General features: G+C 41.7%; 1 protein-coding gene across 2 annotated transcripts in view; it reads left to right on the top strand.

Moving 5' to 3' along the window:
• The window catches only part of LIFR (LIF receptor subunit alpha), a 90,663-nt gene extending 73,297 nt beyond the window's left edge, over positions 1 to 17,366 (top strand). For both annotated transcript variants that reach the window (XM_048504662.1, XM_048504663.1), the window contains exons 14-20: positions 1,282 to 1,461; positions 4,330 to 4,431; positions 5,697 to 5,864; positions 6,411 to 6,566; positions 7,723 to 7,816; positions 8,816 to 8,894; positions 10,387 to 17,366. In XM_048504662.1, the coding sequence (XP_048360619.1) occupies positions 1,282 to 1,461; positions 4,330 to 4,431; positions 5,697 to 5,864; positions 6,411 to 6,566; positions 7,723 to 7,816; positions 8,816 to 8,894; positions 10,387 to 11,028 (1,421 nt within the window). In that variant the 3' untranslated portion in view covers positions 11,029 to 17,366. The remainder of the gene's footprint in view (positions 1 to 1,281; positions 1,462 to 4,329; positions 4,432 to 5,696; positions 5,865 to 6,410; positions 6,567 to 7,722; positions 7,817 to 8,815; positions 8,895 to 10,386) is intronic.
• The last annotated feature ends 162 nt before the right edge of the window (positions 17,367 to 17,528 follow it).

Genomic DNA, 17,528 nt, shown 5'->3' with positions numbered 1-17,528 from the left:
CCCCCGATAAAAAATCTATACCTACGTCCCTGCTTGAGGTGTGTTTGTGAATTTCGTGAGCCGTTTAAAAGAGACAGGAACTTAGAGATAAGCGAGACCAAATATTTCACTTCTAACAGCTACATACGGCAAAGCAGGTAAGGCCCATTGAGATCAGTGGAATCTATGAATGAGTAGAGTTACACAAGACTGAGATTTTTCCCTGTATGAGCTAGATATGTGATGAATATTTCAACTTTGAATCTTTTACCAACTTTGGGTCTTTTGTTCTAGATACGCTTCTGTGCACTACTAATTCCACTTGTGATGTGCAGCTGGTAATTAGAAACAGCGGGGGATTCTATGAAATAAATATTATTGCAATAAACTCCTGCACTAAACAGATCTCCTCCACTGTGCCCCTGTTTCTCTGTCATGCGCCAGTTCAAGCTTCTTTTTGGTATTTGTCAATATTCCCAGCTTTGTATTATCAGTCTTTATGTTTAATAAGAACCCACTCAAAATATGTCGTGAAGGATAGAAGTTTATTTTATTATAGTTCTTATTATTTGGCTACAGTGTGAGGTAAACACTCAGTGGTGTAGTGGTTAAGAGCAGGCGGATTCTAATCTGGAGAACTGGGTTTGATTCCCCACTCCTCCACCTGAGTGGCAGAGGCTTATCTGGTGAACCAGATGTGTTTCTGCACTCCTACATTCCTGCTGGGTGACCTTGGGCTAGTCACAGTTTTTCAGAACTCAGCCCCACCTACTTCACAAGGTGTCTGTTGTGGGGAGAGGAGGGGAAAGGAGTTTGTAAGCCACCTTGAGTCTCCTTACAGGAGAGAAAGGTTGGGTATAAATCCAAACTACTACTACTACTACTACTACTACTACTACTACTACTACTACTACTACTACTACTACTACTACTACTACTACTATTCTTCAGCATAATCATTGTCATCATATTTGAATGGGTAGTCCTGTAGTGCAGAGTGGTAAGCTACAGCCAGAGTTTGATCCTGATGGAAGTCAGTTTCTGGTAGCTGGCTCAAGGTTGACTCAGCCTTCTATCCTTCCAAGATTTGTAAAATGAGTACCCAACTTTCTGAGACTAAGGTGTAGATGAAGGCAATAGTAAACCACCTCATAAATATAGTCTGCCTAGTGAACTCCATGATGTGATGTCACTCCATGGGTCAGGAAGAACCCGGAGCTAGCCCAGGGGACTATCTTTACCTTTTAAAACATGCATTAAGGGAATCTCAAGAACTAAGTTTTGTCACTTTCTGTGTTTCAGACAGTCCCACGACAGAAGAAGGTTTTGCGACAGGGGATGGTATTTCCATTGCTTGGCACCCTGATTCTGAAGTCACCTGTGGCTACACTGTGAGGTGGTGCATTGCACCTGGGCCTGGACCCTGTGTTGTTGACTGGGAAACATTTCCTTCCAACGTGACACAGGCGGTGATCAAATCTGGTAAGAAAAAAGGGCATTTCCCTCTAAGAGTTTGTTTACATGGAAGACTGCATTTGCAAAAGAGAGTGCCAGTGAGGGGAGGGACTCTCTCATGTGTATGGTATGTACAAGATCCCAGAGTTTCACACACACAGAGACACACACGTGCACACACACACACCCCTTTAACAAACAAACTTTATGTAGTGGAGCCACCAAAGATCACCAGATCATGGAGAACTACTGGACCAGATGGTCCGTTTGAAGCCAATGGCTTACCATCTGACTTATAACACAATTTTAAGTGTACCTATTAGCTGTGGTGTATTTCTGAAATGATTCCTCCTTCCCTTGCTAGTACTGCACTGAGAGTTCTTTCAGGATCCCTCCAAGATTTGTTTGTGTGTCCCTTCACGGTGCTAGCAGTTGTGTGGTTAATTGTAGCCAAGTTGCATGGGCTATGTGCCCATCCATCTGTGTCTTGGTTTGTTCAGGGAGGACCTAGGGAATAGAGCTAGCATAGGAAATGATTTGTTTTTATGGGCCTTTTTGGTCTCTAAACTCAAACACAACTGTTCCACTGGGCTTATGGTTGAGGCAGCTCAGTCAACAGCTGGTGAACTGGGTTTGTTTACCCGCTCTTACACATGAACCCTGCTGGTTGAACTTTGGCCAGTCCCTCAGAACTTTCTCAGCCCCACCTACCTCAAAAAGTGTCTTCTGTTCCATTTCTCTTGTCCTTTTGGGAGAAGACTGAGGTGAAGATGGTATTTAGATCTGCCTTTTATGTGTCCTGTTAGCATTTTGCCATCATCTCCATGCAGTGACCCTATCATAACCTTTTTCTTCCTTTTACTACAGACAAAACCAAAAAAGCCTTTTTAATTGTTTTTAACCTTTCTAGCAAGCCTGAACTTGTTCTGTGGTTAGCTTTTCAGACTTTCTCCCTATACATTCTGGCTGTTTGTTTGAATCCTTCTTTGGTGATTTCCTCCTTTTTCCATTTCTTGTACACATCCTTTTTAAATCTTAGCTCAGTTGAAAGTTCTTTAGACATCCATCCTGGTTTCCTTAGACACCTCCCATTTTTCCTCCTCATTGGAACTGTTTGAAATTTTGCCCTCAAGATATCACTTTAAGGAAACTCCCATCCATCATGCACTCCCTTCTTTTTTAGTATTCTTAACCATGGGATCACACCCAGTAGTTTCCTAAGTTCACTGAAATCAGCTTTCTTAAAGTCAAGAATGCATGTCAGCAGTGGCGTAGTGGTTAAGAGCAGGTATACTCTAATCTGGAGGAACTGGGTTTGATTCCCTGCTCTGCTGCCTGAGCTGTGGAGGCTTATCTGGGGAATTCAGATTAGCCTTTACATTCCCACACACACCAGCTGGGTGACCGTGGGCTAGTCAAAGTTCTTCTGAGCTCTCTCAGCCCCACCTACCTCACAGGGCGTTTGTTGTGAGGGGGGAAGGGAAAGGAGGTTGTAAGCCCCTTTGAGTCTCCTACAGGAGAGAAAGGAGGGATATAAATCCAATTCTTCTTCTTCATATACTTGGCATCTCCTTTCTACTGTATAGCAAACACCAGGTGAACATGATCACTCCCACCTATGAATTCTCCCACTTCCTCCCCATCAACCAGGTCATAATTCTTGGTTAGTATCAGAGCTAAAATAGTTGACCGCCTTGTTGTCTCGTCCACCTTCTGGACCATGAAATTGTCAGCAAGACAAGTGAGGAATCTGTTGGACCTTCTAGTCTTGGCAGAGTCTGACTTCCAGCAAATATCAGGATAATTGAAACCTCTCACTTGAAGATTTGGAGAGACGTAGGATGAAAATTTGAACAAGCGTAGAATAAAATAAATGTCAGTGTAAGAGTACAGTGAGGATCATTCATGTTTTGGGGGAGCCACAACATTGTATTTTCTTGCTTATGGAGATTAGATATGGCAAAATTTAGCCATCTTTCTAAGAATCAAAATGAGTTACAGAAGTTCTCTTCTAATGGTTGTTGTGGGTTTTCCGGCCAGGGTCTGGTAAATCTTGTTCCTAACGTTTCGCCTGCATCTGTGGCTGGCATATTCAGAGGTTTATCACAGAGGAAAGTGTGTTACACACTGAAGGGCAACAGGTATATTTGGTATATATAATGTGGGCGGAAATGTGGATTGTGGGCGGAAATGTGGATTGTGCCAAATTAGAATTGTGTCAAATTAGAATAGTTTATCTCTCAAAAAACCAGCCTTTTTACCTCAGAAGTTCATGATAAAACACAAGCAGAACTTTACTTAACCTGGAGAGAGATATTTACACTATATACACAGTATCACATATAATATTTACATGCACAGCTCATGGTTTGTTACAGTTTGGTTGTGTTACAATATCTTATAGTCTATAGTCAGAGCACTTTCTATAATACATCATTTGGTTTACAACAGTATACAGATCATCTTTCTTTTAGTTAGTCAGTCAGGCAGTCTCCTAGTGTGTGATGAGGGAACAGAGAACTACCAACGGATTTTAACTGTCACCTTTGGAATGTTCATGCACCTTCCCAGAATTCCATGCTGCTCTTGCTGCTGCTGCATGCCAAGCAAGGTTGGAAATTCCAACACACACTGTGTCCATTGGACACATTAGGAACAAGATCTACCAGACCCCGGCCACACAGCCCGGAAAACCCACTACAACCAGTTGAATCCAGCTGTGAAAGCCTTCAACAATACATTCTCTTCTAATGCTTAGGGAAGAAAATATACATAAACTAGTCTGGTTCTCATATATCACTGAGCAATTGTTACATGTCTGAGAATATGCATTTACTTATTATGGTTGAAACGCCGGAGAAGAAATGTCTTTAAAATGATGTTCCTGTCCCACAGATGTTTTCCAGCCGGGCATGAGATACAACTTTTCTATCTTTGGCTGCAAAGACAATGGATATCAGCTAATAAAATACGTAAATGGCTACACAAAAGAACTGAGTAAGTTCACTTGCCACTTGCTTAAAAGATAGTCAAATGTTAGAGAAAATAAATGTGGTTAGGATTTATTGAATGAATACTAAGAAAGTGAGTTTCTCCTTGCACTTTGTGTGTAACAATTGCATTATCTTACCAAAATTGATGTTCAATTGCTGGGTCTTTACCACGGCAGTAAGTGTGAGGTGAGTGGCACCAGCAAGGGCACTACCTTTTTTTTTTGGAGAGACGCAAAGCAGAGCACATGTGTCTGCAGGTGTGCAGTTCTGGACTTCCAAGGGACTGAAGCCACAAGGACAGAAGGAGTGAAAGGGAAAGAAAAAATTGAACAGATCAGGCTTTAGAAGACATTAGACAAATTTATATAGCAGTTACACGCGTTGGTTGAGTGGAATACCTCTGATTAACGGTTACTATGGAGAGAGTAGCAGGAGGGAGCTTCTCAGAAATATTTGACTGGTCCTTGTGGCTAACAGAATGCTGTAGGACTTCTTGTCTAATTCAGCATGGCTTTTCTTATATCTATACGAAAACACATCTAAATAGAAAATAGTGCAGATCAACAATGACAGCGTTCCTGTATTACAGGTTGGGATTACAGGTGTTCTCTGACCTTGGAAAGCTGATTCAATGACAACTTTCTTCCATTCATTTTTTAGATTCTTGAATACATGATCATTCACTGAAGTGAGCTAAAAAAGGGTAAAGAGCTCTTGTCTCATTAGGAGATCCGTTGTTTCTAGGGGGAACACTTTCCTAGTGCCTGGTCCCCCTCTTGAGTGGTATGGACCCCAATGCTAGTCAGTGTAAAACATTAACTTGAAACAGTGAAGATAGTTTTCAGGTGGGTAGCCCTGCTGGTCTGCAGTAGAAGAGCTAGATTCAGATCCAGTAGTACCTTAAAGCTGAAGAAGATCAACAATTACAGTTGCTCTGCCACTGGACCTGAAGTTTGCTTGAAACAGTGAGCAATGAAACACCTGTGAGGACATCGATAAATGAGTGTGTGTGTGGAGGGGGCAGCTTTTGTTTCAGAGTTCATCCACTTGATCAAGTATACAGAACCTACCTGCGGTTGTTCCTGGACTGTATTCCAGCTTCATTGGTTACTTCTCTATATACTCTGTAATTGAAGTTTTGCTAATGAAGACGCTTTCTGTATAATGTATCTTTATTGTTTAGAATGGATGACCTACAATTCACAGTAGCAGTTTATGTCTAATCTGTGTTATCAAAACATATCTCCCTTCCTTTTACCTTCTACCCAGGTCCAAGAATTTCACCCAAGGTGGTGGTGGAACGTACCACTTCAGATTCCATCTTGATAACATGGGATATACTTCCTGTCAGTGAGAGTTGTGGCTTCATAAAAGGCTATTTGCTTCAATTTGCCAAAGGGGAGGAAGGCAAAATAATGCCCAAGGGGTTTGAAACAGGTAAATGATACCTCATGACTGTCGCTTGAGAAAGATCCTTTGTGTCAAATTGCTCTTCAGAGTGCAGATGCGTGGGTGGTATTGAGTGTCTGAATAAAAGTCAAAAGTCTGCATGACGCTTTCCAGTAAATCAGGCTATGGGTTGGATCCAGTGGAACGTTTCCACAGAGTGGGACTTTCTCATCTGTCCCCTCTCACTACAGTCCCTGGTGCCCTAGAAATGCTTTTTCTGACTCCAGAAAAATCATGGGGGGCATTTTGTGTTGCAGTAAGACGGGGAGTGATGAGAAAGTCACATTGCACAGGTCTTTATTCAACTAGATCCAAGCCTAGAACCATAGAGGTGGAAGAGACCACAAGGGCCATGAAGTCCAACCTCCTGCCATGCAGAAACACACAATCAAAGCACTCCTGACGTATGGTCATCCAGTCTCTGTTTAAAAACCTCAGAAGGAAACTCCACCACTCTCCGAGGCAGTGAATTCCACTGTTTGAACATTTGACTGATTCTTATTCTTACCCCCCACCCTTTTTTTTAAAATCCAGGTCATCCAGAGTTGTTTAACATCACAGAGCCTAAGCAAACAAAACTCAAAATATCTAACCTTCAAGATAAGACCAGCTACCACCTGAATTTAAGTGCCTACACTGCTGGAGGAATTGGACCTGGTCGCAACTTGTACGTGGTCACGAAGGAAAATTGTAAGTGGCGTCATGCTTTTGTTTGAGGTTGGGAGTTGCTGAGGTCCTGTTAGCAGTGGAATGTATGGTGTACAGCACTAAAAGTTCAAACTTCCAATCATGATCGAAATATTCAATGTCATCACTGAATTTTGCTCCATCATGGAAGTATATGATTCTGTGCCTCCCCCCCCCCCTAAAACTGACAGTGAACTCCTTCAGCTGTTATACTAAACTGCAGTTTATAGGCTAGCTGTGTGATAAAACCTCAGTGAGGTCTGGTGGTCCAACCCAGTGGCCCTTTATGCATGCCCTGTTTTGACTGATTCGGTTTGCTCTGTGGTGGGGTCTCCCTGTGTTTCTCTGTGTATGTGTGAAGAGACACCACTGATTGGTCTGAGGTAAAGGTCTATGACATACTTCAAGAAAACCCCTGGTGATTAGCATATCTCCAGGAAGTTCACAGTAGGAAATTTAGAGATGCCAGTTCCAACAACTATACTGATAGGTTTATAAGCTTGGAGCAGGGAATTGAAATGAATGTGAAACATCCCTGTAATAAAAATAAATGCATATACCCATCAAAGGCCTGTGGCAACCTAGCAGTTACCTTAAGTAGAATGCTTGTTTTAGACCCAAAATACATATCAATTCATCCACACAATGAGGCTTACGGAAATTGTACAAATAAAATATGTACATTTGTATATTACACTTGGTTAGGAATCTGCCTTCACGCACCCACATTTCTTTTATCCAAGAAATACAGCTTTCTCAGTCGCTTGCTACATGCCCACTCAGTGATTTTCTGTCAAACACCCATAAAAGGTGGAGAATGGAAGTTTAAAAATGAAGATGCAGTGGGGACACGGTCTCCCGAAACAATACTACTAAAGGATGTAGTGCTTTTTTAAATATGTAGACTTCCAGAGTGAAGCGAGCAATTCCAAATTCATTGCTTCCATTTCTGACAATCATCATAAAGGATAACCAGCTACCTTACAGAATCTTGATGTAATTTGATGAGCCACTGTGTAATTTTGTAGCTTTTTCTCCTTCAAAATATTTGGAAGCAGGCCCTGATCCAGACTGGCCTGCAGTCTGGTCAAGAGCATCTAACAAACTTTACCGGCTACTTGATTGCTGTCTAAATAGTTTTCTCTCTTTGATTTTGCAGCGGTGGGATTAATCATCGCCATCATTATCCCAGTGGCTATTGTTGTGGTGCTTGCATTGGTGACCAGCCTCCTTTGCTACCAGAAGAGGGAATGGTAACTGTTTGCATGCCTTGAATATTTGTTCTCTTGCCCGCTGTGGGGAGGAATGGGCAGCACTTCTTGCTGTTATCTGGTACCTTTGTGTCTAGTAAATTATTAATACAGTATAAGTTAGAAATGGGGAGAGGAGCGAAATGTGTTGGTACCTTTTGAAAAAGATGGAACTTCAGTCAGTGACACATGGCAATGGAAGAGCAGTCTGTTCAGCCTAGAGTAGGCTCATAACATCTTTCTTTCTAAAGCAGCTACAACATTAGAGGTTGTATTGGCAAAAGATGCAAGAGTTGTTCCCAGTCTTTGCGATGATATACCAGTCTGAGGGCTGAAGCATGAAGCAAACATGCCACACAGACACATGAAGCTGCCTTATACCAAATCAGACCATCAAAATCAGTATTGGGCAATCAAGATCAGTATTGGGTGCTGTGTGGTTTCCGGGCTGTATGGCCGTGTTCTAGCAGCATGCTCTCCTGACGTTTCGCCTGCATCTGTGGCTGGCATCTTCAGAGGATCATGATCCTCTGAAGATGCCAGCCACAGATGCAGGCGAAACGTCAGGAGAGAATGCTGCTAGAACACGGCCATACAGCCCGGAAACCACACAGCACCCAAGTGATTCCGGCCGTGAAAGCCTTCGACAATACAAGATCAGTATTGTCTGCTCAAACTGGCAACAGCTCTCCGGAGTCTTGGGTAGAGGCCGTTCACACCAGCTGCTGCCTGATGCCTTAAACTGGAGTTGACAAAGATTGCACCTAGAGCCTTCAACAGGCCACTCTGATCCACTACTGCACAACTTACATTTGGGATATTTCTGTGTCCAGATTCCCACAAGAGTAGAAACTTCTGTACAAACATTGGAGTAGAAACTTCTGTACAAACTTGTATTTAGAGAGTATTTAATTAAATAGGTTGCTGTATTCTTTAATTAGTACTTGTAGGGCAGTTTATTGCAAATTCCTGACAATAATATCTGTGTTCTCACTTCCAAAGGATCAAAGAAACCTTCTATCCTACCATTCCAAACCCCGTGAACTGTAAAGCGTTGGAGTTCCAGAAGGGTCCATGTGAGGTAATTGTTTTCATTTTACCACTCTGTTCTCCTGTTAGCAGATAGATAGAAGATGATGATAATCGGGGCAGGAAGTGAAGAAAAAAATCGTTCTGTTTCCTTTGTGATGCAGAAGGATGTTGTGTGTTTGGAATTAACATTATTGTGTTGCTTGAGTCTGTTGAGTTAGAAAAAGTAGCTTTAGCTTTTGAGGAACCAGTGGTAGCTGAGGACCTAAGGCAATGGGATGGAACAAGGTACAGCGATGAGGCTTGAAGTAAACTGGTGGAGATCTGAACATCTGTAGAAAATTTCTTTTATTTTATATTCACCCCTTGGGTCAGTTCCAACCATTTTCCTTAGCCCTAATCTTCTTTTTCACTGCCTCCATCTGCCTTGCTGGCAAAAGGTATTTCAATTCTTGGAGATCAAGTAAAATGAAATTAGATGCCTTTCCTTTCACAATTTGAATGCCATATTGCTAATTTTAATGGCGCTGTGGTGCTTCAATTAAGAACAGTTCTTAAACCTGCTTTGTGGTAGAGTAAGAAGTTTGATTCTTCAGAACTCAAGGTCTTCCAGTGGGTAGCTGAAGTACAAGGAAAGAGATTGTCCTCTCATCACAGATTTGTATCTGGATTAAATTGCATTCATCTACTTTTAAAAACGGTTACACATGGTTAAAATTTGTGCTTGGTGTCCACTGATAGCTTATAAGAACATAAGAACAAGCCAGCTGGATCAGAGCAGAGTCCATCTAGTCTAGCTCTCTGCTACCGCAGTGGCCCACCAGGTGCCTTTGGGAGCTCACATGCAGGATGTAAAAGCAATGGACCTTCTGCAGCTGTTGCTCCCGAGCACCTGGTCTGTTAAGGCATTTGCAATCTCAGATCAAAAAGTTCAAGATTGGTAGCCATAAATCGACTTCTCCTCCATAAATCTGTCCAAGCCTCTTTTAAAGCTATCCAGGTTAGTGGCCATCACCACCTCCTGTGGCAGCATATTCCAAACACCAATCACACGTTGCGTGAAGAAGTGTTTCCTTTTATTAGTCCTAATTCTTCCCCCCAGCATTTTCAATGAATGCCCCCTGGTTCTAGTATTGTGAGAAAGAGAGAAAAATTTCTCTCTGTCAACATTTTATAGACTTCAATCATATCCCCCCTCAGCCGTCTCCTCTCCTCTCCAAACTAAACTCAAACCAAACTAAGCTCAAAATGTGTCAGGACTTTGCACCTTTTATGAAAAGAATTTAAAATCCTGTTTCTGCATTTGGCTATTTTTGAGAATGTCAGTTTTACCCATTCATATCAGTAATGCTAATATTTATGAATCCTACCAAGCAATTCCCTCTTTCTGCCTTCAGCCACAGAGTCAGAGAGTATTCTAGAGGCAGGGTACCAAGACCGTGATTGGCGCCAGGTGGTAATGGTGGAGGTTTTATAGTCTTACACATTTTAAATGCTAGAAATGTTTGAGTCTTCCTCTCAGTCGTTGAATTTTCTGTTTGTAGGGGAAGACTAATCCTAAAACCTTGGAGATGAATCCATGTACCCCCAACAACATTGAAGTGATCGAAACACAGTACCCGTGCCTCAAGATAGAGGACACAGCAATTACATCACCCATGGCGGATGATCTTCCAGAAGATGGGTTTGACTCTGAAACAGAAAGCCATATTGTTGTCTCCTACTGTCCGCCAATCATAGAAGAGGAGATTTCCAACCCACCAGGAGAAGAAACCATGGGATCTTCCCAAGTAATTTATATTGACATCCAGTCTGGGTATCCTCCTCAAGTAAAATTGAAGGAGGAGCCGGAAGCAGACTATGTGGCTGCTGCAGGCTATAAGCCCCAAATGCAACTGCCTGTAAATAACTTACTAAAAATGGAGGAGCCATCATCTGTGGACGAGGACGTGGACAAGGCTGCGGGCTACAGACCTCAAGTGAATCCATCTGCGTGGAATACAGCTTGCCCAGATTCTCCTACATCCATTGAGAGCAACAATGAAAATGCCTCATTCGGGAGCCCTTGTTCAATCAATTCTCGGCAGTTTTTGATCCCCTCCAAAGAGGACGAAGACTCTCAGAATGTCGTCACCAACACAGGGTGGTCCTTTGCAAACTTCTTTCACAACAAACCAAATGATTAGCACCAGGATGGTAAACCTTGCCTTGAACTCTTCTGTATGCTGGGACATGTTTTAAGAATAGCGCCCAGAGGTGCTGCACAGTGGATTTATAGTTTCATTTCGGTGAAATTGAATGTTAGCCTTGTATAAGCTGCAGGGTGGAGTGGCAAGATTCACTGTTATGGCTGGCTGAGCTGATAATTTGTAGTAGCTCAGTTAGGGAGAGGCGCTCCGTGGTAACCTTCTCCTGCAACCGATGCCAAAGAGTGGCCGTAGTCCTGCATCTGCTTCCAGGCAGTTTTTTTCATGCTGTCAAATAGGCACAACGTTCCTTTTTTGTGACTTTCTTTCTCGTTCCTTGTTCTGCATTGACAGGATAGGCAAATTCTATTTTCCCTTGGGGGACTGTGGAAAGGCAGCATATGAGTGTTTTCAATAAATAAAGGCAAACCCACTTTCCAGAAATATAGAAGGAAGAACTAATTAGTCCTTATAAGCTGAGCCTCTGGTCTCGACACAATTACATGGGTTGTAAAAGAAGCTGCGTTCAGGATGGCCTCATTTACCCATTCAACTGTTGTCTAATCAGAGGCATTTTAAACAGTTCAGGATTCTGGACAATGTCCAACACTACAATACTACATTGATGATCATTAGTCCGTGAACTGCTCTTTAGAGCACCTGGCACTTAAAAGCAGACTTTTGTTTTGTTTTGAAATTTTTGTGTGGCTAAACCAGGTTTTGCCCTGATCAGGTTTTGCCAAACCCTGCCCCTTAAACCCAGGTCTCATCATATCTTGAAAGCTAAGCAGGATTGGCCCTGGTTAGTACTTGGATGGGAGACCGCCAAGGGAGTCCAAGATTGCTGGGCAGAGGCAGGTGAAGGCAAACCACCTCTGTTGGTCTCTTGTTATGGGAGGGTATCCAATGGTCACTCGACAGAACTTTCCAGCATTTGAGCTGAAAAATCCAGGCAGATAGTTTGTCCACCACAACCTCCGCTTAGGATGTCTGTGTTAAGTTTTTAAGAAGTCCTGGATGCTTGTTTCTGTACCTGCTGTATAAATACATATGCAAAAATTGACTCAGGGTGCAAAAACGAGTGTGACACTGATTTTAAAATCTCAAGTCAGGAATAGATTAACATTTTAACTTCAAGCATTTTAATAATGCTTACCTTTTCCATGCCTGTTTTTTTTTTAAAAAAATAGAATGATTGCAGTTGGCTGAAATCACATAATCATAGCGTCTTTCTCTGTGATATTCTTCACTTTTATGAGGAGGGTTTTGTTTTGTTTTTGTATTCTCCAGAGGCTCATTCAATCACTTGATTCCCCGTCTCCCAGTCTGAAGTGGTATAACCTAGATTCTGCCTTTCCAGCTCAGGCCAAAGTTTTGTCTGTGGAAACCACTTCGTAACTTGTGTTTGTGTGAGAATGCCACAAGCAGATTGTCCCCAAAAAGAATAATTAGCTTCAGTGGCAATGTCTTCCATAGCATTTCTCCTGCACAAATACCACCAATAGAAGCAGGATATGCTCAAGAACAGTTCTTAGTTTCATAGAAAACCGTTTTTCCTGCAAATACCTTTGCCATCTGTAAATATTTCCTTTAAATATATATTTTTTTTCCATATTTGTCAGAAATAGAGCTTCTTTCCCTGAATTTCTTTGCTAATATTTGCCCAAATTAAGAATGGAAAGTGTTTTGTTTGTGTGAACACATTCCGTGTCTTGAAATCTGCCACAGGCAGAAGAACTTTTCAGTCTTGGGGAACAAATAGATTGGCTGCCATTTTAAATGAAGCTAAACCAGATTTTAACATTTACGGCATATTATATGCATATACACTTCCATAATTACACACTACTTGCCGAGCTGCTGCTTTATATATTCAAGGCTTAGAACATTTTCAAGTTTCTTCATTGTTAACTGAGTATTGAATGCTTTTGTGCATAGCAGACTCCAAGGAAGTCCAATCAAGGCACCAGTGCACTGAGGGGTTTTTTTTGCTCTGAGCCAAATTTCAATCCCAGTGCATCCCACATCTGACCTCAGCTGCATATCAGAGACCTTCAACTAACCTATGGCATGGCTGTTGCATTTCTAGCTGCAGTCTGAAATGCACCACATGTCCTAGTTATAATCAGGTCTACCTCATTTGGAAGAGTTATTTGATAACAAGATTTGGCAGATCTGAGAAGAATTCTGATTTTGGTGGCAAAAAGAAGTACTTTAAAAAGCAGTCATAAATGTGAAGGGGGAATCTTTTATTGCTTTTGGTAATTGGGAATTTTTTTCCCAACATCTGTCACTATCCCTTTTTTTGTCTAAGTCAGGGGTCTGCAACCTGTGGCTCTCCAGATGTTCATGGACTACAATTCCCATCAGCCCCTGCCAGCATGGCCAATTGGTTGCAGGTTGCAGACCACTGGTCTAAGTGGTGACAATTCTTGTCCCACCTTTTACTCAGTGTAGGAAACTCAAAGCCATCCCCAACAGATGGCTGGCCAGTGTCTGTGTGAACACCTCCGGCAAAGGAGTGTTCCCCCTCAATTTCTGTTGATTCTATGCATCCATTTCTATCCTGCCCCCCCCCCCCCCCCCGAGCTCAGTGAAGCTCTCTATGCCATATAAACCCCCCATATCCCTCAGCACACTTTTGTGCTCCAAATCCCTCCCTCAAAAAGGACTAGAAAAGGGGAGCTACTTTGTGAGACACTTCGACTAAGTACAGAATTTAATTCCCCAAAGCTGGTTCACCTCTAATTTCAGTGACTCAGTTCTATTGACACAATTACAGCCCCTGGGTCTTTGGAACTAACTTGGAGCCACAGTTTGATATTTTTGTTTTCTTTTAAAGTAGTTTGTGGATCAAGCTAAAAGCTGGAGAATGAGGTGACAGGACAGACTGCTCCACTTCAGACTGTAGGGGGAGATGATTATGAAAAAGTCACATTTTGAAGTGCTTCCAGATGTTTCAGACTTCCTGTAAAGAAAGTGCAAACACAGCAAGCAAAGATAAGTGGGAATGGGGGCTGTCTCCCTATGCTATGCTAGTTTTTGATTTGGTAGTGGGTTTTTTCTTTTTTAAAAGTGAAGGGATAGTCAAAACTGGAGTTCATCAACTGCAGGTTCAAGTGGGTACAACTCATTCTGCCACGTCATCTACCTGTAGGTCAGATCCAAGCTTAAGAAACATCATAGGGAAGATGTCTAGGAGTTGGGAAAAGCAAACGGATCTTCCATTTCAAGTTTTGTAAAACTTCTTTCTGTTGTGCTGTATATCCTTGATAAGCATCTGATGTAAATTCTGAAATCAGGCCCTGTGCTTTACATAAAAGGTAGGGCCAGCGCATGCCTTTTATTTCCCATGGTGAATGTAGAGGTTAGACTGCGTGGTTCTCTAGTTTCAAAAGAGCCTTTTTGGTGGCAGAGAATTTACATGACCTCCCAAAAGGTTGAATTGAAATTGTTTGTTTTTCGTCAAGCAGTTTTGTGAAACACCTTCCTAAAAAGGGAGTTTTAGAAGGGACTGTGTAGCTTTTGTTCCTCTTTTGGGGTAGGGAAAGAATGAGAGACCAGGGGATAAAATTCTGGCACTTCAGTTGGTAGCATTTGACTTTTTTAAGCCATCTTTTCTGTCATGTTAAATACTTCGGAGAAAATTATGAAGTACATCGCTTTTGTTTTGAGCCATGTGTAGTTTTACTTGTGTTTTTGATATCATTTTGTTAAAAGGAAGAGAGAGAAAATGAATTTATTTTTGAAAAACGCAGCATGGCCTTTAATTCACTACCTGTGTGCTGCTTTTTTTGTTAGCTGATGTGGAGAATAGGGACTGTGAATCCTGTTTTTGAAACGGCATTTTAAACTGCTTAAGGGTGTACATTTTGAATAACCTGTATTTGATATATACCTCACAAAAAACATCACCACCGTGTCATAAGCTAAGTTTAAAAGCAAAGTAAGGCACTGTGGCCACTTTGAATCATATAGAAAATTTCTCATTGCTCTGTAGCATATTTATCACTTGACGGTTCTGTGTACCAACTGTTCAGTGAACACTATGCAAGAGCAGCAAGTTGGGGGTGGGGCATTATACACCCAAATGCCTACACTCATGATCAGCTATCCTTAATCTTGTACATAGCAGGGGTTACCATTGTGCATTATGCTTCAGTCAGAGTGCCTGTTATAGCCTTTTAGGGCCCGCCTGCAAAAACAACTCAGCAAAATCCTGACGTGCTCAATGTATTACTGAGGTTGGCCATTAAAATGTATGGTTGCCTTTTAAGCCTCCCTCCACCCCTTCCCCTGACCATACAGGAGGAGACACTGTGGAGGGAGACCAGCACAGGCTTATCCGCTTCCACTACAAACTTCAGGTTGGGAAAGAGTGCCTGCAAAAATCCATCTTGCTTCCAGAATCTTTCCCAAAGTGCTTAAACCAAGTCTGTGGAAGCTTCCAAAAAGACACAGGAAAAGATTAATTGCAGCTCATTTCAGAGAGGATTTTCTTGGATGGTGGTGCGACCAAAAGAAAGGGTAATGGGGGAGGATTGGCCATTTTCCAAGCAATTCTACTGGACAGAAGTTTTCATCCAACCAAGTCGGGACATAATTCATTCACTTCAGCAGGGCTTGCGCCATTGCGACATGAAGATACAGATCTCTTCCACAGCATCATATCCTTGAAGACCATGACTTGGTTTTATATGGACCAAGGCCAGTGGCTTGCTCACATAGAGATATCAGAAAAAGAACAGTTAGGATAATTCATAGATACTGAATTGCTGAATAGATACCAGTGTTGCTGTTTTTCAAACTGGGCTTCTCCACAAGCTAATAACTCATTCCTTAATGAAACGATGAGAATGGCAGACTTGCTTCCTTATACCATCCAGTTCTGGTCTTCCACTTCAAGGTACAATGGTGGTGTGTGTGTTAGAGCATACCCTCAAACTGGAAGTGTGCCCAACCTGCTAAAACAGGCCCCAGAACGCTTTGCCTGGTTCAGTTAAACATTCTCTGAAGTAAATTACTCCTATCAGTTTCTAGTGGACCTTCCCCACTGACTGATTTGTAAATTATACACACTGAGCTGGAGATAATGGGCAAACTTTTAGTGGGTTAGGGTTTTTTTTGCCTTCTGTGGGATCAGTTGGTCAAGGCCTTCATCATGAATATGAAGTCCTCTGAAATGAGAAAATTAAGTGATGGAGAAGTTGAAGTGGGGTAGTAAGCAAAAAATGGGGAAGGCTGACAGGGTCAGGGAGACACTACTATTAAATGTTACTTGTATGATAAATGCTGTATTTTATAGCTCAACAAATACTAATGGGTTTCATTAAAAATGTGGATAGCTGATTAAATGTTCTGTATTCATGGATGTGAAATTAATTCCAAAGCTTTTTGAAATATTAAATAATCATTATCATATTAAGCTGACTGGAATACTTACAGTTGTTTAGGTGTGTGTGGGGGGAAGGGTCTGTGCAAACAATTAAACTGTCACCTATCTTCCCTTTCAATCTGGGTACACAGAATTGTTGCCTTTAGCAATGGGGCACCAAATGACTCAGGTGGCTGGGGTGCTGTGTGGTTTCCGGGCTGTATGGCCGTGTTCTAGCAGCATTCTCTCCTGACGTTTCGCCTGCATCTGCGGCTGACATCTTCAGAGGATCAGGTGGCGTTTGTCTCTTAAGTAGGCCTACAGGATGTATGCAAATGAATGTATTTTTTATTTTTTTATTCTGCTGTATCTACTGAAATCTCTGGGATGGCTTTCGAGACTGTTTTTCAATCTCACTCTGTGTCCTTGGCATTGAAAACATTGCTGTACTGTATTCCAGCAAAGGAAAACCCATCTGAATGCTTGATAGGGTCCCTGTTAGTTATTTTATTACAAAAGTAGAAATGTAGCTATTAGTAACTTCCAGTGTTCATATGAAGTAATACATTCTGAATCTTTGATCGCCAGGCCAGTAACATATTTAGCACTAGAGGAAGAATTAAGCGGTGAAATGCTGGCATTACCATTTTAACTGAGCTAAGAAATCAGTGGAGAATAGCCAATATTTAATAAATAGCTATGCTGCAAAATTATCCAGTAAGTAGCCATATGCTCCTGTGTAAAATCATGCAAGTAGACATTTGGAATGCAATACAACATTGGAAAACACCATTGGGGAAGAAGAGGTGGTCAGTACTAATATACTAAATTTAGCATGAAAATACAACAAGCTTGCCTAGTCAACATATTGGCAAATACTGCTTATCCGTTTTACAAATATGCATGTATTTAAGAGTTTGCCAGAATATTGCTATGAAATTTAATAAATGTATTTTCTTATAGATTCTCAGATTTTTTTTGTATTTCTTTACTCACAGCCTTTTTTAACTTTTTATTTTTGGCTCTCAAGTTCTCTGGTTTACAGCCACGACCTTATGTTCTTCCAATATTGAATGCAAGCTGGCTGTAGAACCTTCTGGCATTTCATAACACTTTTAAAGCTCTT

The sequence above is a fragment of the Sphaerodactylus townsendi genome, linkage group LG07, assembly GCF_021028975.2.
Source record: "Sphaerodactylus townsendi isolate TG3544 linkage group LG07, MPM_Stown_v2.3, whole genome shotgun sequence".
NCBI classification, from domain to species: domain Eukaryota; kingdom Metazoa; phylum Chordata; class Lepidosauria; order Squamata; family Sphaerodactylidae; genus Sphaerodactylus; species Sphaerodactylus townsendi.
Note: the sequence above shows the minus strand (reverse complement) of the source record. Positions and strands in the feature narration are given on the sequence as shown.